The 18,714-nt window shown below is 39.1% G+C and overlaps 1 protein-coding gene across 3 annotated transcripts in view; it reads right to left on the bottom strand.

Moving 5' to 3' along the window:
• The window catches only part of HS6ST1 (heparan sulfate 6-O-sulfotransferase 1), a 220,052-nt gene extending 205,578 nt beyond the window's left edge, over positions 1-14,474 (bottom strand). Inside the window, exons 1-2 of one of the 3 annotated variants that reach the window (XM_058189194.1) lie at positions 14,201-14,339; positions 13,180-13,597 (exon numbers count right to left, since the gene is read on the bottom strand). In XM_058189194.1, coding sequence (XP_058045177.1) covers positions 13,180-13,460 — 281 coding nt within the window. In that variant the 5' untranslated portion in view covers positions 13,461-13,597; positions 14,201-14,339. The other 2 variants (XM_058189195.1, XM_058189193.1) reach the window with 2 other exon arrangements.
• Between the last annotated feature and the right edge of the window lie 4,240 nt (positions 14,475-18,714).

Genomic DNA, 18,714 nt, shown 5'->3' with positions numbered 1-18,714 from the left:
GTGATTACTTTAACAAACCCTATAAATTCTAGTAAATCTTTGTTGGAAATAATTGATCAATATGGGAATGTCTCAGGGTTTAAGGTAAATCAGAAAAGACAAAAGTGATAATAAAAATATGGCCAGACAACAGAAAGAAAAACTAGAGGAAGTAACAGGATTTGAAATTGTAAAGAAGGTTAAGTACTTAGGGGTTTATATTACGTCATCAAATGTGAAATTGTATAAGAATAACTATGAGGTTTTATGGCAAAAAGTTCAGAAGGAGTTGATTGTTTGGAAAAAATTGCAATTATCTTTGCTGGGGAGAATTGCTGCTATTAAAATGAATGTTTTACCTAGATTTTTATTCCTCTTTCAGATGATACCAATAATTAAGAAAGATAAGAATCTTGAGGAATGGCAGAAGGGAATTAACAAATTTATATGGGAAGGTAAAAAAGCTAGGGTTAAAATGAAAATAATTCAAGATTCTCGGAAAGGGAGGTTTAAAATGCCTAATTTTAAATTATATTATGAAGCAGCTGCTCTCTCTGCAATAAGTGATTGGTTTAATTTAACAGAGGACAGAATTTTGAATATAGAAGGTTATGATTTGCTATATGGATGGCATGCATATTTAATTTAGGACAAAAAAGTGGATAAGGCCTTTAAAAATCATGTGTTAAGAAATGCCCTTCTGCGTGTTTGGAAAAAATACTCTTATAAACTAAATTATAAGGTTCCTATATGGGCAAGTCCTAGACATACAGTAGAAAATATAAACATAGAACAGAATCAGGAAATGATTACATATAAAGATCTTTTGTATACTGAAAGAGGTAATTTGCAGTTAAAATCTCTGCAAGTATTAAGAGAGGAAGGGAAAAATTATACTTGGTTTCAATATGAGCAACTACGTGCTAGATGGAAGGGAGATCAGAAAATTGGTATAGAGCAGAACGAGGGAAATTTGGTAAAGCAAATTAGAAATCAGTCTCAGGAGCATATAAAGAGATTGTATAATGTGTTACTTGAAATAGATTCTGAAAGGGACTTGGTAAAGGACTGTATGATAAAGTGGGCACAAAATTTTCAGGAGCCAATATTATTGGAAACGTGGGAAAAATTTGGGTTAGAAATGTTAAATTCACGAGGCACAGAATCTGAGGAAAATTTTTATAAAATGTTTTATAGATGGCATCTAGATCCTAAAAATTATCGTGTATGTATCCAGAAATGCAAGCAAAATGTTGGAGATGTAATTGTGATGACGCTACATATTTTCACATTTGGTGGACTTGTAAGGACATAAAGGCCTTTTGGATAAAAATTTGGTGGATTTTACAAAATGTTCTGAAAAGAAGATAAAGTTCCTGCAATTTTTCTTGTTGGGAATTATTACGGATTGTACAGTAATTGAGACTAAATTGATTTTAAATCTAATAACTGCAGCAAGATTACTAATAGGACAATATTGGAAGAAAAAGAAGTACCAACAATAGAAGAATGGATATTGAAAGTTGCCAATTTGGCTGAGATGGCGAAGATATCAGCCTTTTGAAAGACAATACGCAAGAAAGATACTTAAAGGAATGGAAAAATGGATTGACTATATTCAACGTAGATATCAGACTAAGAGTTATCAGACTGTTTTGAATGATTATGATGTATTATTTTGATTGCTTTTGGGGAAGTTAGGAATTGATGATTGTAGGGTATAATTAAGTTGGGACGAAAATTTTTAGCATATGTTTGTTTTATTTTAACTATACCTTGTGCTCGTTCCGGGAAGTCGGGGAGGGGTTGCGAAGGGAGGGGAGGAGGGGGAAAGGGGAAAAATTTTGTAAAACTTTTTGAATAAAAATAAAAAAAAAGATGATTAGGGTTTGGAGGCTAAAACATATGACAAACAATTGCTGGAACTGCATACATGTCTAGTCTAATGAAGAGAAGGACTAGGGATGACATGACAGCACTCTTCCAATATTTGCAGGGCTGTCACAAAGAAGATAACTGAACTAGAAGACCTCCAATGTCCCTTCCAACTCTAATTCTATATTTTGTATTCTGTATATGATGCTGTATCAAAGATATGGCTACTGCATACCATCTACCTCCAAGAATTTGTCTCATTCAGCATTTCACAGAACAAGATTTTCTATATGCCATGGATCAAGTGCTGCTGGGAAGCACATTCATACTTATTTACCTACCACAACCTCCCCACTTGTAGTAAGGCAGCAGTACAATCTAGTGGACTCCTGCTCTTTTCAAGATTTTTCTAAATTCTCCAATGCCGCACAGGCAAAGAAAAGTCACACTGGCGATGTTCGAAAATCAGACTTGACGAATAAAAAGGAAGTAAGGTACAAGCTAAGTGTCAGTTGAAAATGGTTTATGGCATATAAAAGATTATATACCTATTTGCCCACAAACATGAAGAGCTGTCCCATAAGTTGAGAAACGGTGGTTTCATAGGTAACACTTAAATAAGAAATCTTATTTTTAAAAGGTTTAATTAATGAAAACAAATAATGGAATATACAAATGACATTTTTGTGTATAACAAGTTTGGATCATTTCTTTTCCAATTTATGGAAAAATTCCAGCGGCTGTGTACATCCAATGGAGGCAAATCAGGGCTGAAAGTTGCCAGAGCGTATAGGACTGTGCAGAAGAAGGACTCTCCTTCACATACACATGAAGATCTTTGCCTAGATAATGGTGAGAGCCACATGAAACCAGAGATTAAGCAATACTCTTTTAGACTCATTCTTTGCCCAGCTGTATAGCATTGAAAACATCTCACATCTGACATATTCCAAAATATATGCTCTTGCATCATTTGTATTGTGGCCACATGGCAATGCTCCACAAAAGGATTGTCTAAAAAAATAATCTATTTCTTTCTCATGCTCCAATTTCTTCACTGAAAATTAAACAAGGAAAAAAAGCTGTTCCTGGAGAATTAAAATAACCAGATATTGCATTGACAAATCAATTATTATAGTTCCCACAGGGACAGTGGGGGAAAATAGCATTATTCAGCCAGTTAAATACTTTAAATATCTCACTGATTTCAGTAAGAGAAGCATATTAAAATTATTCCCACTGAAGAAGGGGGGATGTTTTGGAACAACTATGCCAAGTTCATGAATAAATATATTTAGTTTCAGAACCAAATTAATTTGTGGTAACAAGCAATCTTCTTTCCAATCTTTTATAAGGTCACTGTTGCTCTTTTCTTTTAGAGGGTTTTGGAAGTATCCAGTGGAAATGTTATCTCCTTGCCAGCTTGAGTATCATCATATTCAAAAATATTATCAGGACTGAAAACAGTTGATTTGATTCCATCAAAACAATGACTCCCACACTCAATAGTCATTGGAAAACAGGAGGAGAATCCATAATCCAATCCAAGCACTCCTTTGTTATTCACAACTTTAAAAGATTGTTATCACATCTTATATACTACTGCAACTTCAGCTTCAAATTTACATATCTGAAAAAAGCAGATACAAATCTAACTATTGAACAATTACAATAACATAAATATTACATTAAAAAAGGAGGGTTTTCCAAATCCAAATTTTTGATATAAAGACTTCATTGTCTCTGTTAAACAAAGAGGTACACCCCAACTTTGCCCACTTGACCTAAGAAATATCAAGATATTTTTTTTAATTTGCATTTATATCCCGCCCTTCTCCAAAGACTCAGGGCGGCTTACACTATGTTAATAATAGTCTTCATCCATTTGTATATTATATACAAAGTCAACTTATTGCCCCCAACAATCTGGGTCCTCATTTTACCTACCTTATAAAGGATGGAAGGCTGAGTCAACCTTGGGCCTGGTGGGACTAGAACCTGCAGTAATTGCAAGCAGCTGTGTTAATAACAGACTATCTTAGCAGTCTGAGCCACCAGAGGCCCACAGTTCCTTAATTCTGATACCCTTCAAGATGTATTGGATGTCAATTTCTGCAACTTTTCTGACAATCAATCATGGCTAAGAATTTATGGGAACTGAAATTTGTGCATCTGGAGAATACAAGATTGAGAAAAATTGGTTTATCATAAATTTACACTGGATTTTATGACCAATCAAGAAACACTTCTTAATGAATTAAATATATAAAGTAGTAAGAAATCAAGGGAGGTTCAAAAAGACCAAGTAGCAAGTACATTACAGTTACAGATTTTTTTTTAAAGGAAAGGAAATGGGAGACTGAGTGTAGCTCAACAGAAAAGAGCGCATTTAGGTTGACCACAGTTCCCATGACCTTAACCAATGGTCACGTTAATGTTGACATCAAATATCAACTGGAAAATTCACAATTTTCTATTCAGTGGAATTAGCATCTGCTTAGAGATACTTTTAAGTTTAAACCCCACTTAGCCTTAAAGTTTTCCACAATCTTCGATAATTACTTGCTCTCTGTTTGACTCTCAGCCTACCATACTACCACCACATATACTTCCATAAACCTCCAGCAATTGTTTTAATTCTGCCCCTCAGTAGTCCTCAAAAGTATCAACCCTGACAGCACTTCTTTCAACTGTCCAACGCAAAACCCAAAAAACTGGCATTCAACTGGTACAGTATTCTTCAGTGTTGTTGGTACATACATTTTCTGCCAATTTGTCTCCTTAAAGGATGGTGTAATATCTCAGCAGGTGTAATACCATTAGGAAAAAGAGTTAGAAGGCTTCAAAAAGGGGCTGAGAATTTCGCACAGCCTGCAGATTACCTGCTTTTACTTTATGAAAAATATTCTTTCTGAAGACTCTAAATACACTTGACAGCTGTATTAATACTAATAGTTATATATAGTTATATTAGTAGCAGTAATAGTAGTTGTAGTAGTCTTCTTATTTTTAAGAGAATCAAATGTTTCTTTCACTCTTACAGAAAGTGAGAAATTCCAAAGAAAGGTCAGCAGCTGAATTATGTGACAGAATTGTGTACGTATGCATACAAAGCCCAAGATTAAGGAAGCCTACAGAGGAAACAAAATTATTTTTCAATGCATACTTTATGAATGCATACTTACACAATGCTAAAAAAAACCTAGAACTGGAAGAAGCAAAGGTTTTAATGGTTTTTAAGCCCCTATAAGTTTCACTGAGTGTTACTTGGAGATTGATGTGTACAGATGGTAATAGAATACAGGAATGTTTATTTCTGCTTCTGTTCTGTGCAATCCTAGGAACTTGAGGTCATTTATGGAGTGCTTTTTCAACACATAACTTGAAATTCAGTCTAACTAAGGGAAGTCATAATTTTTTAAAAATAATTAAAAATGTGAATTGAAAGACTGGATTTTATTCATTGATGAAACCAATTTGTTTTGAAAGATTATTCTAGCTTTGAGGCTTCATATTCAAAAATAAGAACAATACTTAAAATGGTCTGAGGCATGTAAATGAATCACAGTGCCTGTAAATCCAGAAAGAAAAAGTTTGAGTAATTAAGGGCTAAAAATCAGCCTCCAAACCTTCTTAAAGTCCACAGAAATCACCTGTTAACACTGTAACGTTACTAGAAGTGGGATTAAAAATGTCAGATCATTCCCATCCTTACACCAACCCCAAATGGGTCTAAACTTTGACCGAAATTTGGTCAGTTTGCCATAGACTTTCAGAAATGTAATCTTAGGGTGTTGCAGAGGCAAATGGAATGCTAGGGTTACATGTGGTCCAAAGGCCACTACCCCTACTTAATATTAAAGCTTGTGGCCTGTCCTGATTACAACATTAATAACAACTGGTGCATAGTAAACATGCAATTTTCATTCTATATCCAAGATTTGTGAAGATTACTTTGAAGATTACTGCAAGAAAAGGAGTTTGGAGTTGCAACTTGCTGTTTCTCCATATAGTATAAATATTTGTTGCTCAGAATGCTTTATATCTAAGCAGAGGATGAGCCTAGATTTGTATATATGAGCTGTATATGTAAGATTTTTCCAAAAAAGCCTAGTTCTTGACGTGATCCATCTGGAGCTTCTAAATGGACAGAAAATAAATTTGCAGCAAGGAAGGAGAAAATGATAACAAGCTGTGAAAATACACATACAACATTCAAACAAAATGTGCCACAATCTAGAACTCTTTTGTTCCTTCACTGTTTGCCAGAAAAACTTGATAACATTCATTTACCAATATTTAAGCTTTTAGCCAGAGGAAATTATTTCTACTTAGATCCTTGGGGGCAATTCTCTCAGACAACTCAGTCATTTGACAGATTTATTTTTATTAGTAGTATTAATGTTATTATTTGATATTATTGTGCACATAGGAGAGATGTTCCCACTGGTTTTGCCAGCAATAAGAACTTGCGTGAAAGTCTCAGCATGTAGATTTCTGTGACAGATTCTTGTTAATGAGAGCACAAAACCAAGATTAAGTAAAGCGGTGGCAGAAACTCATGAATTAAAAAAGGTAAATGTAGGGAGACGGAAGCTAAGAAACTGAGGAAGTGGGAGGGGAAGCACAGAAGGAGAAACTGAGATATTCTGTTTTCAGCAGCAAAATGTGGCAATCCCTATCAACTGGCTGCTCCAAGGAGTTTAAGAAGGTGCATGCTCAGTCAATCTTTTCCAACCAAAATGGATGCTCTTCATGTCTCCCTCCATGCAGAAAAATAGCTACAGGGAGGGGGGGAGGATTTTAATATCATGTTTCCCAAGAGTACTACTACCATAATCACTACAATAAACACACTATGCTGCAAATCAGCAATACAAAGAGAAAACCTAATTGTGAATATTGTACACAATGTCTGGTTTGGACCTCAATAACTTACTCTCTTATGTGAAAAAAAGGACCAAATCAAATCTAGAACTAGGTAATTTAGTGTATATGAGCTTCAGTGAATTCTGACACAATAACCCACTTGCAAATGGTACCCAAATGGTACCCAAAGAGCTAGAAAATCCATATCTCCTCTCCCCATTTATCTTTATGCTACATACCCCATTTATCTTTATGCTTTATACCTTCTAGCTACAGTTATGTTAGATACCTTCTAGCTACAGGGGACACGGTGGCTCAGGGGCTAGGACGTTGAGCTTGTCGATCGAAAGGTCGGCAGCTCAGCGGTTTGAATCCCTAGTGCTGCCGTGTAATGGGGTGAGCTCCCATTACTTGTCTCAGCTTCTGCCAACCTAGCAGTTTTGAAAGCACCTAAAAATGCAAGTAGAAAAAATAGGGACCACCTTGGTGGGAAGGTAACAGCGTTCCGTGCGCCTTTGGTGTTTAGTTATACAAGCCACATGATCACGGAGACATCTTCGGACAGCGCTGGCTCTTCGGCTTTGAAACGGAGATGAGCACTGCCCCCTAGAGTCGGCAACGACTAGCACATATGTGCGAGGGGAACCTTTACCTTTACCTTTAGCTACAGTTATTGGGGCATCAGCTACACACCTGTCTGAAAAAAAGTGAGCTATATTTGAGGTCTAGGAGGCTTATTTAAGTTCTTTAAGGATGGCATGGGTCTTAAAAGGTTCATACTTCCCTGCCTTTTCTTCTGAGAAGGAAAATTATAACCTTTGAAAGCAGGGGTCAAATCTACTTACCTTCACTACCAGTTTGCAAATGTGAGCACGTGCGCCTCTTCCACGCATGCACAGAGGGTCAAAAACAGGATGTGATGACATCTGGGTGGTGGGCGGAGCCTCTTGCCGCCGGCACTACTGGTTCGCCCGAGCCAGATAGAACCAGCTGAATTTCTCCACTGCCCGAAAGGAGGAAGCAAGGCTACCAAATGTGCCTGAGCCCCATTTTCAATTGTGCCTGAAGTATGGTAAAACAGAAAGCTGGAATTTGGAATTCTTGTCTGCTTAGGGCAGAGCACAGCAGAAAGGAGATGACCTTGAAGAACCCCTAGAAGCATGTTCTCATGCAGGCATAAGGTACTTTCTGGCTCTGGCTCTATTATTAGCAGAAACTATTGAAATATGGTATGGCAAGGTGAGAATCTTCAATGCATACAAGGAGGAAGTCACTTTGAAGGAGTTGTTTCCTTTCTCTCAATATAAGAATGCAATCCCTTCTCATACTCACTTTTCCCACCACCTTTTTCACGGCTTAAAGGACATATTGCTTTGAACTTTTCAAGCCTAATGCTAGATGGATGTTGGTTGTTGGCATGACATTTCTGGGAAAATCTAGTGTCCTATGTAACTTCCATACCTATATTCCATATCAAATAGAGATTAATGTGCCAATGGAATGCACCTCGATGCTAAAGATCATTTTAATGCAAAACAAAGGTAGGATACCAGCATTCTTAAAGCAGAGTACCAGATTTCAGCATCTTCGTTATTTAGAAGAATGTCTCTGGACCCCATATTGTGCCCATAGAAATTCAACATGATGGATGGTTCCAGCCCAGCATGCTCTACGCTCTGCAGCCAGAAAAAAAGGCAAGTAATCCTTCCCACACACATACCAATCTGCAATGATAGGCAATATGGGAGGCGGGGGTTAGTTTGCATTTCTAATAAATGAGCATTCTGTGACTTGTCATGCTCATTACTGCAGCTACTTTGTGAGAGTACAACACCACCAAATGTGCTTTAAATAATCTCACTCCAGCAAGTCAGTGTTATTCTTTAAAAAAAATCTGCAGAGTAAAGAAATGATAATTCTTAGCATACTGTAACAACTGCAATTGTCTAACAATATTCCTCCTCTCCAAAACAAAACAATACTTAAAAATAAACCATTAGGTTAGTGTGATACCACTATAGCAGGCACCAACAAAGAGGAGAATCAATTCAAGTGTCTCTATGAAAAAGGTACTGCTATTATCAAGACCAACCTGGAGAAGGAAAACTATAAAAGCCGTTGCATTCTGGATGCAGAAAGTGCACAGAAACTCACAGAATGTAGAATAAGGATGCACTTAGCAATGCTAAAATGCTACTACTTCCAGGTTTAATAATCTTTTAGCTGATGGTTTGTATGCATTTATGAGCACTAGTGAATGACATTCAAGAATACCTGTAAGACACTGAGAAGATGCATTAAAAAAACACAAGTCCTTTCTTTTCAGAAATACAGCTTTTCCACATTACTGAATAACAAATTAAGAAACAAAAGAGACTGATATCTCAATTCAAAAAAGTAGCACCAGCAGCTGTATTTGAGGAGACCCAAGTATTGATGTCCCTTTAAGCAGTCATATATGGGATCTTGTCCTACTAAGCCATCCACATCCTATCCTTTCTTTCCAATACATTTGTTAAGGACTGCAAGCAAAGAGTTATTTAAGTGAAATGCATCCAGACCAATATTTCTGCTGTTCTTTGAAATAAAATTGTCAACAGCAACAGAATTCTGTTGACCAGATGAAAGCTCCAGGAATCCCAAAATACTGCACATACTTCAATGGCAGAAGCTGTTTCAATAAAAGATTATCACCCAATGAATTTTCCTGCTCCCAGCAGGCTCTATAATGTGTGCCAGACATGAAAACATAGGTTGTTCCATTACCCTAGACTAGATACATTATTCAAAGCGGCAAAATGAAGTGATACAGCCACCACTGTAGTGGAAATAATGCAAGAATGAATCCCCTACAAAGGAAATCTATTTCATCAGTGGTTTTACATAAACAGCTCTTGCTTATGAAGCCAGGTTTCATTACATGCAGTAGAAATGTTATCTTTTTGTGGACAAGCTAAAATGAACTACTGTACAATAGGCCTATGTGACGCAGCAATATTACAAAGTCAGTCAACAATTTTTGTTTATTCTTAATATACAAAACACTATCCAGTTCAGAGTTAATGAATGGCAAGGAGAATGCTTATTCATTGAGGATGGCTTGGAGCAATAAGATTACTCCTCCATAATGCCATTGATGCTTCAATACAGTACTTTTTTCAATCAAAGTAGGACATCATGAGAAAGGTTAAAAGGATAAGCCAAACTCAGTATCTGAACGTGTACATGGGAAATCATAAATCTGGCAATACTTTAAATTAGGACTACAATCTTATGCATACTTACTTACTTATTATTAAACCCCTAGAAAATGATCTTAGTAAATAGCATTAGATCCCAGAGAAAAGAAAAACTGAGTCATTATAAAAACAAGATATTTAATTAGTTATATTGTAAACTTCATTGTAGATACAAGATGCCTCCAAAGTCCTTAAGTCTACACAGGCAAAGCAAACAATTTGTGAGCACTATTATCACCAAACCCAAAGCAAAACCTGCAACTTGGCTTTTTGCTATCCAAGCATTGCATTGTTCCAAGAAAGGAAAGCCACGTAAGAACAGGATTTAAATAAGGGAAGCATGCCAACAATATCTGCCCATAAATCTACTTTCTTTACTGTTGATTTCCAAACTAAAATTGTTTGTTTAGGGTTTTTTTGAGGCGGGGGTGGGGGGGGAGAAGGTTAACATAAAAGTTCTAAGAACATGAAACAATTATTCATTTACAATGCTTCATCAAGTAGCAATGTATACAGAGAATTGGGAGAGGACCATTGTATGCCAGTATTCACATATATTTGTCTTTGCAGAAAGGGAACCCTTTTGGATAAGTTTCTTGATATGATATTCCTGAGTCAGCTTACATAAAAGCAGATTATAGGGCAATTAGAACAATTAATCAAAATTTGACCAAGGTGCATTGAAAAGATAGCAACAACTGAAGAATCAATACATATAATTAATAACTCCAGGCAGCATCCCATGCTGAACAAGTCTAACAAATGGAGAAAGGGTGGGGGGGATAAATGAGCTGTGCAGCAGAGATAAGACAAATATGCTTTGTTCTGGCCTCCCAAGACTGCCTACTCATTGGAAGGATTACAGTGGGTATGACCAATATATATGAACAGCACACATGAACATAAAAACTGTATGGCACTAGAGGAGCTATGTTTGAGACCCAGGCTCTAAAAAGTACCAGGAATTAATGACTTACAGTAGGATGGCAAGAAAACAATCAATCTTTAAACACGACTCTAAGATAGTAAGGAAAGTAAGGAAATAGAAGCACTTCAGATGATTTAAAAAATAAAACCCAGCATGGAAGAGAAAAATTGAACTATCTCACAAGGCAGGCCAAAAGATACTACATACATAGATACATACATATATAGATACATCATTTAAGTTAGGTGACTGTAGATGGAAGCAATTTGTGCATGAATTGTGGATGACTAGAATATATCAGGGTGGAATGCTTTCAAAAGATTGATTTTAGCTGGCTTTTTTAAATCTATACTCAAAAACCTTGGCAAACCAGGTAAAAGGAAACCATAATGAGAAGATGAAAGGTGATTTAGGAATTAATGTGGGCATGAGAAAAAGATATATGTCTCTAGGAATAAAGGATGCTTAAGAAGATTAAAAGGAAAATGGGGTGGGGGATAGAGACATGGGGAAAATCCAGCAGGCATGTAGGGTAAATGCATGAACAATCAACAGGACAACCTAAGAGAAAAGTTACTTGGCTAAAAAGCACACGTATAAAATAACTATGTACAAACAAGAATTCTGTGCATTTCTATGAATTAGGCATGGCATTCATTAACTCGACAGGAGTAGATAATAATAGAAAAGGGTTATTACAATCAGCAAACATGTACAAAGACAGCAGTAAATATTACCAAAAAAAAAAAAGTAAAACGAAAGTCTATAAAAGATATAAAGGAATCTCGCAAGAGACCATTCTTAGTGTTTCTTCATATGCGCTATAATGCAGAAAAATAAGGATAGCTCAGAATGAGAAGTGTTAACACTGCCAATGGTTAACAATGGAAAGATTTATTGTTGACAAAGACCCAGGTTTAGAGAAGGCATATACATATGCCTGAAACCCCAAATCAAATGAAGGGAATTTGTTAAAATGTGTGAAATGAGATAGACATCTAAAGTAAAAAAAAACCTCCAGACACCCATTTCTCTGAAAGCTTTTAAATGGGACCCTGAACTTCTGCCCCTCATTCTCGGTGATTGGAGACTGACTGTAATGGACATACATTCCACACATTCTCAGGAGCCCTCGCTGCTGCTATAGTAAGATTGATGAGGTACACACTACAGCTCTGAATGAAAATAGAGTTAAAATCTCAGGGAAATCCTACAAAGTATAAGAGGAAAGCAAGTTCCACATATATAAAACAGGAAAAAAGAGTTCCAGCAGAAGGCAGTGGAAAAGAAAGTCGGCTATGGGGTCAATGAGCACAATATAGACAGGCAGGCCACGGATATGGGATTGATACCATTCTTTCTGCCTTCATTCCTTTCAAAGGCTTAGCAGCTGCATGAGACACAGAAAATTCCATAGGTGCAACCTCTCTCTCTCTCTCTCTCTGTCTCCTTTTCTCTCTCCCTCCCTCTCTTTCTTTTCTTCCACAAGCACATGAAGTGGAATGGGGGGGCCTGTCTAAATTGTGTCACACACACACAAATGGGCAAGAAGAGAGGAAACAGGCGCCAACTGCATTGAACACCAAGTCTCAGGACTAAGTTGCATACTGAGAACAGGGGGAGAGAAAGGGAGGGGGAGAGAGAGAGAGGGAGGGAGGGAAGGAGAGAGAGAGAGAGAGAGAGAGAGGGAGAGAGAATGAGAATGAATGAGTATGAATGAATGAATGGAATGGAATGGAATGGAATGGAATGGGGAGCTAGGTAAGTAGCAAAACAGTTCAACAATTGATTCTGAGCTTGATGACAAAAGCAGCCAGCAGTGAGAGTGAGTCACAACAGTGCAGTAAATGTGAATCAAATTGCAAGGCTAAGGCTTTGGCTGAAGAGTCAGGGGCCAGCTGGGCCATGGAGAACTGTCTCTTTCCCTCAGCCATCAGCCTGCTGAGCAAAGTAGTTGGCATAAGTCAGCTATGGAAACTGCCAAGCTTGGAGAGATTCAACAATAAGCTCCTGGCATTGGGTGACTTGTGAAGTACAGGTAGTGGTCAGAGTGTCAGATTAGCAAAGAGAACTCCAGGTATACAAACACAACAGCCAGGTTTAGAGAAGCCTGAAGCTCATTGGCTGACCTTGGGCTTTACCGTTCCCTCCAGCCTACCTAACAAGGTTGCAACGAGGAAACATAGAGGTCCGACGGTGAGGAGAACTATAAATAAAATATCGGAAGAGGAAGGTGGAGAGAGAAAAAAAGAGATCACTGCGCGAAGGAGCCTCTCCCTCCCGTCTCACCTGGGAGGTTTGACCGCGGCGCTCTCTCGCTTGTCCAAGACGCCGGGCACGCAGTTGGTGAGTTCGGTCCAGTCGGCGTGCAGCCCGCAGCTCCAGCCCGTGGAGAAGCGCGAGAAGAGCCAGGTCTCTCGGCGGTTGGGCCGGTAGCAGGTGCATTTCTTCTGCCCGGGTCGGCAGTCGCAGGGGACCTCGAGACGCACATTTTGCACCAGGTGGCGGCCGAAGGTGGTGCCGCCAGTCTTCTGGATGTGCAGGAAGACGATCACGTCGTCCCCCTTCATGTCGAAGGCCAGCTGGCGCTCCAACTCCCGCACGGGGAAGTAGTACTTCTTGACGTAGTGCGGGTCCGGAGTGGGGAAGAGGTCCAGCTCATCCTGGTACGAGCGGCCGCTCGGCGAGCCCAGACTCAGCCCCGGCCCTACATATTGGTACAGGATGAGCATGAAACACACCGATCCCGCCACGATCAGCAGGAACTTGCTGTTCCTTTCAACCATGGTCCTTCCAGCGCGCTTCATATGCCACCATCTCCCGGCAATGGGGAGGCGGCGGCGGCGGCGGCTGTTCCTAGAGGGGTTGGCGGCGCCGAAATACGCTCCTCTTGTCTCGGCTTTGCTTCACGCACCAGTACCGACAACCAAACCGGCGCCTCCCTTTGCAAGAAGCGGGGATTCCCTGCCCCTCTCCTTTCCCCCCCCTCTCTCTTCTCCTTCAGTCAGATCGGCAAAAGGGGGAGGCGAAAACGGGGGAGAGGGGGGCGTACAGCGCGGTTCCAAATGACCCCCTCCCCCGGTTCCGCCTCCCTCGCAGCCCCGTCCCGCCTCTGCCTACGGGACTTTGCTTCCCCTTTCACTCCAGCTCCGATCTAGCCAGGCGATCGGCTCGCACGATCCGCAAGTCTTCTGTCTAAGCGCTAGCTCGCTCGCCGCCGCACGCTAGTTCGAGTCCTTCCTGCCTGGCTTCCTATTGCCAAGCCCCACCATGATCTGAGCCCAGCATGCACAGCGCCGCCTCCACTCACTTCTCTAGCTGCTCCAAGCGCGCACTGGAGAAGGGAGAGCAGTCGCGGCGGCGGCGGCGGCAGCAGCAAACACAGGCACGCCGCAAAGACAGCAATTCTGGAGGCTCCGAAGTTGCAAGCGCCCGCCCGTAGAAATTTTGAGTGTGCGCGCGCTGCTGCTGCTGCTGCTGCTGCGATGTTTTGGGGACTTCTCCACTTCCTCTTTTACATAACCAAAGCCTACCAATGGGGAAGCGCATCTTCACGTTCAAGAGCAATGATATCCCTTGATTTCAGAGCTCTCTTCGCCCCCTCCGCTCCCGATCGAGGAGAAAGGAAGGACCGCCTGTTCTACAGTCGCGAAATCTATTTTGCTCTTTTTTCTAATTAAAGGAAGACGCACCCCGGGGTCCAGGTTGTACAGTATTATCTTCTCGGGTTGTCCTCCTCCTCAAGAGCTTTTGAACAATTGCGCGATTCTTCAACAGGTGCTACCTTGGTATGCCCGGCATGCCCTGCCCTGGCATTAAATTGAGCGATGAATCAAAACTGACCTGAAAGTCAATTACCGCAGTCATCTTTATTCAAAAATTTATATGCCATTCTTTGGGAATTGGTTGACAATCCGAACTACAATAACGCAATACAAAACCTTTAGTTCCTAATTTTTTTTTTAAATGCAACATTTAGATATTCAGTTTTACTTTAAAATTAAGAATATTATCTTGAACAAGACAACTAACCAATGATGTTTTAGTACCGTTAGGGATTCTGAAAAAGTTTCTCTTGAAGGCTGTTTGGGAATGCTCCACAAAGGCACTTTCCCCTAATAATTATAATCAGCATTTTTATTTCTGTGCTTATGAATGGCATGATTCGATCCAGAGATCTTTCACATACTTAACAAATGGTCTTTTGCAGATCTCATCAAAATGAATGATCAAATGAGAAAATTCAGAGCTCAATTACCCTTTGGGCAGAATCCTATCACATTCATTGAGTTTACTTTGCAATAGAGATGCAGTTGATTGCTTAATCAGATCCATATTGAATTGTTTTGAAGATTCAAACTAGAATGTTTAGTCCAAAATTATTTTATGTGAGATGAAACCTTTTTCAAACTGCATGCAAAAGCTGTAAATTACCCTGAGGAGTATTCAGGATTTGCTTTTAGAGCAGCAGACTTTTCCTTAGAGGGCTACTGGGGTATCCATTTTTCTTCTTCAGTGGCTTGCTGCCTTTTCAGCCATTATCACTTAGTCAACTTCCTCATTCCAATTAATAGTAGGGCCACTTTTGGCATTTATCATTAAAAAAATCTTGTAATACTGCCTTCAGCTTAGTTAAAGGATGAATATTTTAATTGCTGTAGGAATGTCTTTAAGGAAAGTAAAAGCAGAAAAAGAATGTTAGGAGAAACAATTTTCCTCTCCCTTTGTCTCCCAAGTCTCTGCCTCATCCCATCAATCACAGTAATCTCTTCATTGTGATGTCACAAAGAGTTGCTCTTCTGATGTCACAAAGGCAGGATTATGAGAATGAAAAATAAACAGGGAATGTGCCCAGAGCTATGTTTTGCAAGATGAGCGGCCGTATAACTTAAATAAATAAATAAATAAATAAATAATAAAAATGTGGAAAAACTAGAATCTCATAGCAAAATAAAGTATGAAGAAAACTAAAATTGCTAGCAGGGAAACCTAATCATCCAGCTTCATCAAAGGGAATGTTGGAAGAAATATCCATCTGGGTTCAGTTCCAAGTGGGGACAAAGACACTGGAAACATGGAGGCTGCTTGGAAAGATGGTTTAATGGTGGCCAGGATCACATGGCTTGAGTTCCTGAACAGAAAAAGGGCTGAGTTCCTGTGTGCTTCCTGGCTTTATGCTTTTTCTGAGCTTTGAACTTTCTGGGGCACAAGAAGAGTACCCTGATTGGCTGTCAGACTCCCAGGGGGTGGGGGTCTTAGCTAGCCTTGCTGGCTGATGTAATCTTCCCAGGTGCCATGTGGTGAGTTTCAATTGCTAGATGGGTTCTATTATGATGCAGATGATGGCCCATTGACAAAGGTGGGGAGTGGCAGGAAGTTGCAGGGAGCTGCTTTGTCTTTAAAACATGTTTCTCCATTTCTCATCCAGGGAAATATATTCTGCCTTTTTAAATATTTTCTAAAATATTTCATTCTTCTAGGAGGGGGGTGGGTGCTAAATTCCTACAGGAAATTATATTGGTGCAAGATTTTTCGAAAGTTTAATGTGATGAACTTGGCAATGAAAAATATGAGTACATTAGAGAGAAAGAGCGAAAGAAAGAAAGAGAGATGAATTCAAAACATATTACCAATTTTGAGAGATGAACTCAAAATCTATTATCAATTTTCACAATTGATAGCTATGGTGGAAAATGTAAGAAAGCAGAACTCTAAATGTAGTTATTCTAATCCCCCACCCCCCAAGAAGCATGAAGCTCCTGATCAAAAGACTACCTCAGAATATAAATAAGGAAATTGCCATATTTTCACCAGGAACTGTTGAGTGGAATATATGATACTTCTCTTAATATGCTACACATCATTGAAGGGGGGGGAAGGGGGGGAAGGGGATGTTAACATGCATGTGAATGTCAGTGCATGTGGCCCCTCAGTGCACGGGTTTGTAGACTACTTTGTATAAAAATAGTTTTTTGTATTATTGCTGTTAAAGGCTGGAGAAGAAAGGCCTGTTTGGAGATTTCAGCAAGTTCTCTATTTTTTTAACAAGCTTCCTTCTACAAGATGGTTGCTGCGAAGTTTGGAATTGGTGTGCAGTCCTGGAAAATGGATGAGATTCCCCCCAATAGTTTTGTATCCTGTAATGCCACTGGGAAGCCCTCCAAACTGTCATACAGAATGAATGGCATTTGTCATCCTTCCCAGAGAAAGCCATCTTGGCTAGGAATGCTGGGAATTCTCATGCAGCAGGTTTAGGAACATTCTAAGATGAAAAGATCCATGGAGGCCAAACCATTTTTATGCCTATTACCAACACTGGAAACAGCCAAATGTTTTTAATATTATTTTCCTATCGTGGTTTTATAGATGGCATCATCTGTAGCATTCTATCATATAAAAATACTTGGTTTCAACACATTTTGGCAAGTGTATATCGGATACAGGCAGGGGAGGCGGAAAATGTCATGCCTGCACTCCTCCCCCTCATGTATGAACTTCCCACAGTCGCTTATATTAGAGTCTCCTTGACAAAAATAGGGATAAAAGCTCAATGTAACAATCGGGCAGAAAAGAGAGTCAGAGTTTACATGTCGGTCAAAAACTGTAATAAAAATTTACCTACAGTACTTATCTATCTGCCAAAGCTTGGTCTCCCTCTCTCTTTCCTCCCCTCCCCTGGCTAAAAATTGCTTTCTGTTTATATAATGGCTTGAAGGAAAATACAATAACAATGTCAAAAATAAATCCTTTCTGTTAGTACATAGGCAACTGGTAGGCTTCCTATTCAGATTTCCTAATCATTAAATATAAAGCAGGATTGAATGAGCTGAAACTCCAGGGCTACATGTCTCTCCCATCCCACTCCAAGACTTGGGTACACGTTCCCAAACCTCTGTAACCTGTTGCTAGATTGTAGTGTTTAATATGATGGCAGAACAAATGCTAGTAAAATGAGATAGAATCATATTGACTGAAGCTAATGAAACTGACATTGATTTGTTGTAAGTCCACATATTTCTTCAAAGGCCAAGTGACACTCTTGGCCCAGGAAAGGTGCTTGTGTAGAGGCATGGTGAATTATGCAACTCATCTCTTCTCAAATCAGCAAACAAAAATCTTTCACCCAAAGAATCACACAACGTCATATTTAATGTCATTTTCTTAAACAAACACAGTGGGTTTTATCCCCATTTTGTGTACCATATTTGAGAGCAATTCTATCTTCATAATGAAAGAAGAAACAGTGGAGATGTGAAGCTTTATTTAAGTTTGGAAGTTAATATCTTTATTTGGGAAGTGCTGGCATTTATGCACTATTTTATGTAAGCGGTTGAAATAAATGTGAGACTATAAAGAGCCACAAAGGAGCTTGTGGTATTGATGTTTTGCCTTTGGTTGTAAAAGTACATAACTGGTAGAATAACCCACTGAGTGTTAATTGTAAGAAAGGGTATTTACTATAGAATGAGTTAGCAACAAATAAGAAGCATGAAACCAATATGAAAGTGGTTTATTTGCAATATATTCATGACTAATCAAAAGGATGAAGGAACCAAAAAGAACTGGTTGGTTATGTGGAATAAAAATGTATCAATACAATTTGTTGTAAGTCTTGTATTACTGCATTAAGGATTTTTGCAGTGCAAGGAAAAATGCATTACAATAGCTAATTAATGGCTTATTTATTAATTGATTATATATTCATAATCAGTTTTATATTGTTCCCCATCTCAAATTCTTGATTCTACATAATGACGTTTGCTTCCTCACAACTAGCACAATTGAAGTCTATTGCAGTCCGCTGTAAAAGGATCTGTGACATCT

Source organism: Ahaetulla prasina, chromosome 6 (assembly GCF_028640845.1).
Source record: "Ahaetulla prasina isolate Xishuangbanna chromosome 6, ASM2864084v1, whole genome shotgun sequence".
NCBI lineage: Eukaryota > Metazoa > Chordata > Lepidosauria > Squamata > Colubridae > Ahaetulla > Ahaetulla prasina.
This window is presented reverse-complemented; position numbering and strand designations above follow the sequence as displayed.